Source organism: Lactuca serriola, chromosome 6 (genome assembly GCF_051521515.1).
Source record: "Lactuca serriola cultivar US96UC23 chromosome 6, Lser_US96UC23_V15, whole genome shotgun sequence".
Lineage (NCBI taxonomy): Eukaryota > Viridiplantae > Streptophyta > Magnoliopsida > Asterales > Asteraceae > Lactuca > Lactuca serriola.
Genome location: NC_136413.1, coordinates 152697189 through 152705532, shown reverse-complemented (window position 1 = coordinate 152705532; position 8344 = coordinate 152697189). Strand labels below are relative to the sequence as shown.

The following is an 8344-nucleotide window of genomic DNA, read 5'->3' as shown; positions in this document are numbered from 1 at the left end:
GGGCACTAGGCACTCAAGCTTCATGAAGACTTTCTACATCAAAGAGGTATGTATTCTATCTTGTTATATTCATTGTTGTATATGCCAGATTAGGATAATACCTTGGATGATCATATTTGCATGTATAATAGAGAAAACATAGATCCAAGGTATTTAGGGTTGCATGGACACTTAGGAGTGTTAGAATGCTCAAAACCCAACAGATGCACCCTGAAGCTGGAGAAAAAGTTCATCAATCTTCGGGAGTAGATAACGGTTCTTCACCATTACCTTATTCAGCTCCCAGTAGTTAATGCACATACGATGAGACCCATCCTTCTTCTTCACAAACAAGATCGATGCTCCCCAAGGCGAAGTGCTCGGTCGAATGAATCCCTTGTCTAACAGCTCCTACAGTTGTGTAGACAACTCTTGCATCTCGGGAGGAGCTAATCGATATGGTGCTTTACTTATCGGAGCCACACCTGGAACCATCCTGAACTCAACCTGCATCTCTGGAGGCACTCCAGGAAAATCCTCTAGAAACACATCGGGATAATCCCGCATAATTGACACATCATCCATGGCCACCATACCCTTAACCCGGGTATCCATAACATGGAGACAAATCCTGAACAAACCTGTTGGATATAGCGCCTGGCCCTCGCTGCTGAACACAACATCGGCCCAATGTGAGGTCTCTCCCCTGAATGACTAACTCTCCCCCATTTGGGGTTCGAATCCGGACCAACTGTTGTTCATAATTGATCACCGCCCCATTAGGGCTCAGCCAATCCATACCCACAATAACCTTGTTCCCATGCAAAGGAATGGGAACCAAATCAATCGAATACTCCTCACTAAACAACTAAAGAGTACAACCCTGATGAACCCTCACAACCCGAACAGATCTATCATCTGCGATCTCGACATCTAATGGAGAATCCAGCTACCCTAGAGCTCCAAAAAACCTCTTGCTAAGCACAAGCGATACAAAGGATTGGGTAGCCCCCGAATCACACAATACCACAACAAAAATATCGTTCACGAGGAACGATCCTAAAATAAAATACATAAATATAAGAAACAATTCAATATAAATAAAGAGATAAGGCGAATATACATACCTATCACCACATTTGGTGTTGCGCGAGCCTCCTCGGCCGACAACTGGAAAGCCCTACTCCTCACCATAGGTGCATCCGACTTGTCCTGGAGGCCAAAGGTGACCCGAAGTGTTGCAGGAACGGGTGCTGATATCGGCCCTGGTGTAGGCAAACTTAGACATTTGTCCTTCTTGTGGCCCCTTTGATTGCAATGAAAGAAAATAATATCAGATCCTCAGGTGGTGGTGGTAGCAATAAATTATCTGCTATAATGACCCATCCGACCGCACTTGAAGCAGCCCAAACCACCCATCCTACACGTTCCCTCATGCACCTTGTCACTCTTCCCATAACGACTTCGGCCCTGCTGGCCTCTTAATCTCAAATCCTGAACCTTAGGCCTCTTTCCTGATCCCCATGAAACCTAAGCCTGATTCGGCTTCCTCTTCCCCTCCATTTTTATATCAATGTCCCTTTCTCGGGCTCTAGCTATCATATGCTCCAGTATCTTGCAACTGGATCAACTCACAAACTGTAAAATATTGCTTCTCAACATATCGTGATACCACACCTTCTTCATCTCCTCATCCGCCACATACTACAGAACCAAAAGTGCCCTCTCCCGAACATCACAGTGATCTCAGCCACCGTCTTAGTAGTCTGGCGGAGATCCTAAAACTCTCGCACCAACTGGTGCACCTCGATCACTGGTGCAAACTCAACCTTGAACCTGGCCACAAAATCATCCCAATACATGGAACCAACAACCTTATCACCAACACAACGCCCACCTTCCTCCCACCAATCCCGTTCCCTGTCCTTCAGAAGACAGGATGCAATTATGACCTTTTCCCCCTCAGAACAATTGCTAGTGCGGAAAGCGTTAACAACATCTGCTAACCTCCGCCTGCTTAATATCGCGTCCTTCTCCCCAGAGTAGTCCAAAGCCCCACATGCACGGAACTCCCTGAAGGTCAAAGACGCGCCCCTAACAAGGCCACTATCTCAAAACAAAATGAGCTCAACCGCTCATCCAAAATCTCCAGAATCCCCTCCTTGACCATACCAAAGACCACACGAGTCTGCTCAAGAATGCAACATGTACTCTTAGAAGAAATGAACTCCTACTTCTGATCATTCAACTGCGCGGCTCCAAAACTTGAGCCCGATCCCTCTCAAAAACTGTCAACAGATATGCCCGTAGAGTCACCATACTAAAAATAGACCATATAAACCATCAGAATAAGCATCAGAATATATCGAGGGATCACAAACTCTACAAGATTCCTGGTTTCATCACAACTCTCTTTGACTCGAGTACGGATCCTTTGCTTCTAGTAGTACGGGCCCATACTACCTTCCACATTTAGCTGTACTTTCCTCAAGGACTGCCTTGAATCTGCATAGTCACCTTATCCATACAATTAACCTTCACTGAGATAAGGCTCCCAACACTAGATCTCATCCTAGGTTTTCCTTGGGAAAACTCCACACCACTCTCCGCCATCAGCTGCAGAAGGAACTCTCCTTAACTAGCTCATGAATACATTTACATATCACCGAAACCAGATAATTCTTTGCATGAGAGGTCTCACACTACAACAGTGGATTTAGAAAAGTGCTGCGCAATAGAGTTAAAACCTAACCTTCTAAAATTATTTAGTTTCCATAATATGTAACTTAGTAATAACGTGCCCTAGCAAGCACGGAAAGGACCATGCTGCCTACGCCGGGATGTCCAGAAGCTCATCGCACCTGGCGGGGCAGACCCAACAAAACCTCGAGCTTGCTAGCACCTCTAAGCGTAAGACGCTCCTTTGGAAAGGCTCGAGTTGGCTAGCGCCAAGACAAATAGTACGGTCAAGCGACAAAGCATACGATCAAGGAACTATTGCCTGATCCAATAGCAGCGCTCTGACAGATAGAGGAGCACGATCCTCCAATCATCGCCCCTGATCCTGTCGCCTCTGGCGATCCTGTCCTGTACGAACTGTTAGGAGCGCCTACTATAAAAGGCTACGAACATAGCCCCGACAGGTAAGTAGCCTCCTCCAAGTTACACTCCTAAAAACCCTAAGTCCACCCAACTGACTTGACCGTCGGAGCGTTTTTCCGGGAGCTCCTCCCGGGAAACAGCTGACGACCTTGTTTTTGTTCTGAACTTGCAGGAACAACCCAACAGCCGGTGTTGTTGCTCATCGGACCCCTGTCGAAGGTCACATCACTTAGCATATTCATTTACTAGTTACCTGAAGCCAGTGAGAACTCCTGAAAAGCACAAAGCAAGTAGCATTCGAGCATCAAGTAATCAGAACCAAGCATCACCTAATCAGGCCACCCTATCACTGACTGATCAGTACTAGAATGCAAGTCTACAACTCGTAAAATAGGCATACAAATGGCATCTCTCCTAGCATTTTATCATGTAAAATTGAGCAAATCCTTAGCCCCAACTAGCATACAATTCACAAATTCACAGATCAAATCAAATCAGATAACATGTATGGGTGTTTTGGGAAAACTTACTTAAGCTCCATCGATTGCATGAACCACACCCTTTCTTGTCTTAGAAAACCGTTTTCTTAAAAATACAGTTCTTTTTTTTGAAAAACTTAACCGAATCCCTAGTTTGTGTTCAAACACACCCGAGAGTACGTTCGAATCCCTCAAACCAAGGATTTGATACCAACTTGTATCGTCCCAAAAATAAGACCCAAAAATTTCATTTTTGATTTAATAAAAACATTTATCCAAACATTGTCATACAACCCCCAAAAGATCAAAGTGTGTCAGTACATCCAAAACATATCAGAGTAATCTCAAAATGCGGAGGTATGTGCTCTGCAATCATCCCGGGCTCATCCCTTTCGATCCTAAGGTACCTGAAACATAAACCGAAAATTGAAAGCCTAAATATTAGTGAGTTACCAAAATACCACACACCATACATAAATAAACACATACTAGGCCACCGCCCCACATCGGGCCTCGCCCGACATTGAGTCTCACTCGGCCTCGGGCCCCGACCCACATCGAGCACCACTCAGATTACAAATCTGTCACTCATTAGGTCCCACCTATCATCTGGCCCCACCCAATAAACATAACAAACATATAACCATGTAAACATATCATATAATCTTGCAAACACATGCCATAACCACAACCAATATCAGACAATACAGTCATCGGGCCTCGCCCGACATCGAGCCTCGCTCGGTATACATATCAGCATATAAACACATGCAAGCTTCATGCAAACATCTAGCATCCTATCATAAATAATTATGGGTCGGCATTGGTGCCTTCGACCCGCTAAGTATAGTGAGGAAACTCACCTCACACCGCTGAATCTCACAAATAAATCTCTGGCTGTTGGCCCACTAAAATCCCCGCGCTATTAATCACAAAATAATCATCCAATCAATAATCGGATTCCGACCCACACTAAGAGTCCAAACTAGAGTAAAAGACCTTTTTACCCTTTCCCTAACTTATCCCATGGCTAAGGCCCAATCCAATTGTCTAAAGGCCCAATTTCCATAATAATCACTCAAAGCCCAATATGGCCTAATTTCCAAATATGGGCCCAAATCCCTTTCACGGGCCTACAACCAAGAGTCCAATAAAATATTAATAACCTATTAACAGAATCTTGATGGCCCAATAAGGCCCAAGACAACGAAAGTCCTCCATACCCCAAAACCAAAGAGCCCATGAAACCGAAGCCCACTGCTGAGTACGCAGGGCGTACTCAGCTTGTACGCTCAACATACTCGCTTAAGGGCTTGTACGCACAACGTACTTTCTTGTATGTCCAACATACTCCACCCTTTTGGCCAAGCTTCAGTTTTTAGCTCTTAATCGATTAAGACTTCAACCCCAACTTAGATATGACTTTCTTAAGGTCGTGTATCACGTAAAGTTGCTAACTTTACATGCATTCATGCCTTAATGAAGCTCTTAGAACTCCAAAGATCTTAACAAATGTCTTAACACATGCATGAGACCACAAATGCCCTAAAGCTTGCATTTTTATGGACATAGGAACCAAAAAAATCGTAGATGTACCAACAATCACTTTCGGAATGAAGCAAGAGGCTTAACAATCATACCATGGACTCAAATAGCACAAAATGGCACCAAACTAGATCAAACAACATGGATTAGCAAGATGAAAGCTTTTTACCTCAAAAGGAAAGCAAATGAAGAGCTAATCTCAGATCTCCAGGCTCCAAGCACAACTCCCAAATGGTTCGTTTCTTCTTCTCCTTCATAAATCACACTTTAAGGATCAAACTCTCAAGATTTCACTTAGGGTTCGATTTTCTGGAAAGAAGGGATGGAGGTTGTCTAAACATAACATAGTGAGGCTATCACAAGGTTTAAATAGGGTGCAACACCCTAAAATTAGGGTTTCACTTATCCACACATACGCCCCATGTACACAAGCATACACTCCGTGTACGTGTCCGAAGGCACAATCATGCATTGGGCTAGTACGCTAAGCGTACCACCCTATACGCCCTGCGTACTAGCCTTAAGGACCACTTTGCAAACTTTTTCGATTATGGCTTAAATATGAAACTTACCATTTTCCAAGTGTTACACAACTTCTCATGTGGTGTGTCGAGCAGTCCCGATGAGGCGTTCTTGTTCATCTTGACTCACAAGATGATAGGCTGCTCCAAGAGTAGGAAGCAAATCAATGCTCAAAATTTGTGTCTTAAATGTGTTGAAATCGTCATTGAGGCCCGTCAAGAATTCATAAAATCGTTCTTTATCACGTAATTTTGTGAAATCTTTGGAGATATCACATTTGCAGCCTTGCCACATTGGTAATTGAGTTATCGACTGGATTTCATCCGAAACGCTCCTTAATTTGGTGTAATACATAGAGACAATCATCGCTTCCTGGCGAATGGTGGTAATGGTGCCTCTGAGCTCATAAGCCCTTGGTGTGTTTTCTTTATCGAACCTTTCTTGAAGATCGATCCATATGTCGAAGGCAGTGATGACGTATTTAACGTTACCTTTGATTTTTTTTTTTTTTATCAATGGAACTGATGAGTCATCCACGTACCATGGCATTACAACGCTTCCGACGCATCAGATGTAGAGAATCATTAGCAGGTATTGTCATAGATCCATCTACGAACCCTATCTTGTTCTTTGCGAATAACACGTTCGTCGTCTCGCTTTTCCAATCGTTGTAGTTTCCATCTCACAGTAGATTATTGCCAACAAAGTTTTGTCCTGGATGATCGATAGGAGCAAGAAAGTATGGAGATGAGATGTCTATGATCGACGTCTCTTTCTTGGAGCTGAAATTTTCACCGGTCAATGTTTAGAACAAACTAGATTTTATTCCAAGGTTTGCTCTAATACCATAATATATTTTTAGAATGAAAATTGATTATATTAATTAAGAAAACAATGAATTATATTTATAGGGTGAACAAGAATCCTAAATAGAATGTAAATCTAGATAATGAAAAACTAAAATACTTAGGGTGCGTTTGGTTGGTAGGAAAGGAATGGAATTCGAGGGAAAAGGATTCCAATTCCCTCGAATTCATGCGTTTGGCTGGACTTAGAGGAGGGAAAAGAATTCCTAAATGAAATAAACTTTCCACCATATGGAGGAAAGTGAATTCCTTCCAAAGTTGGATGGAAAACATTCATTCTCATCAAGGAAAGTAGAAGATTACAAAAATACCCCTTGACTTATCAAAAAAACCCCATCACTATCACTAATCACCACCACCATCGCTGCTACCACCGCCACCATCACCACCGTTGCCGCCCACCGACCACCACCACCGTTGCCGCCCACCGACCACCACCACCACCGTTGCCGCCACAACCACTACCACCGCTGTCATTTCCAGCACCACCGCCGCTGTCACCGACCACCACTACCACCGCCATGACCACCACTCACTACCACCGTCGCCGCCACCACCACCCACCATCACTGCCGCCGCCACCCACAACCATTGCCTGCGATGCCACCACCATTACCATCATCGTCGTTACCACCGTCGTTGCCGCCTCCGACCACCAGCACCCACCCACCCACCACCGCCACCATTGCCGCCACCACCACCACTACCATTACCTAGCACCACTACCAATGTCATCACCCGCCACCACCGCCGCCCCCACCACCACTAATAAAACTACCACCACCACTACTACCAATGCTGCCACCATTGTCGCCACCACTAGCCGTCACTGCCACCACCAGCATCATCATCGTCATCGCTGTCACCACTAGCTGACACTGCCACCATCATCACCATTTCCCCCACCACAATCAATGTCAACACCACCGTCGCAGCCACCATCACCGCCACCCACCATTGTCACCGATACCACTGCCACTGCCACCACCGCCGAAATTTTACTATTTTTATAATTTTCATAATTTATTTTTACATATAAGTTAGAAAACAAGGTAAAATTAAGCAAAACAAGAAAAAAGGGTAATTATGTCATTTTACATGAATTCCAATTCCATTTCTTGCGAACCAAACAAATTCTGGAATTAATTTCAATTCCATTTCCTGTCAACCAAACAACATATGGAATTGGATTCAAATTCCTGACAGATTCCTTTTCCAATTACAATTCAGATTCCTTTAGCAACATTCTGCGAACCAAACAACACCTTAGGAACAAGAAAACTTATGGAATAACGAAACGATATCTCAATAAGTTCCTACCTCCATCAAAATAGTGTAATAAAACATTGTAAAAACTTTATTGACATATTTAATATAATGAAAAGGTAAATGATTTAAATGAAAAATTCAAAATTATCAGTGGCTATTTGATGATATTATCCTTTTTAAAAAGCTTTCTTTATTTGAGTTTCTGTTATTATGTCAGATTTGTATTCATCTTGCTTTCCTCATAAAATAAACTATAAAACGTATCATCCGAACGTCCATGTTAACTAGTTATAGGATCCATATGAGAGAACAATCATAAAAGATTAGCAATTTTGGGATGTAAGGGCTTTGAACCTTAGATAGCAGTTTTGGCATGCAAGGGCTTTGAACCTTAGATTTAATGTATGTGATTCGGTATTTCAACGGCTAGATTTTTATCATGAGATCAGATCAACTTCCCTTGTCGATGATGAATAAGATTCTTAAATTAGTTTTCTGTCCAAGAGAATATTAACCGTAAAAGAGTGACTTGGAATTCTACAGGAATCAATGGTTTTATACGATCAAAATTATTTGAAATAT

At 43.1% G+C, this 8344-nt stretch overlaps 1 protein-coding gene across 1 annotated transcript; it reads right to left on the bottom strand.

The window, feature by feature from the left end:
- Window positions 1–5702: 5702 nt before the first annotated feature.
- LOC145060271 (uncharacterized) lies at window positions 5703–6176 on the bottom strand. The gene has a single exon (XM_079007966.1). It carries the CDS (start codon window positions 6174–6176, stop codon window positions 5703–5705), a length of 474 nt encoding a protein of 157 aa, XP_078864092.1.
- Window positions 6177–8344: the final 2168 nt, after the last annotated feature.

What these genes read in the sequence shown, in the direction of transcription:
- LOC145060271 (XM_079007966.1), bottom strand. Translation starts at nt 6,176, where the DNA reads ATGCCATGGTACGTGGATGACTCATCAGTTCCATTGATAAAAAAAAAA.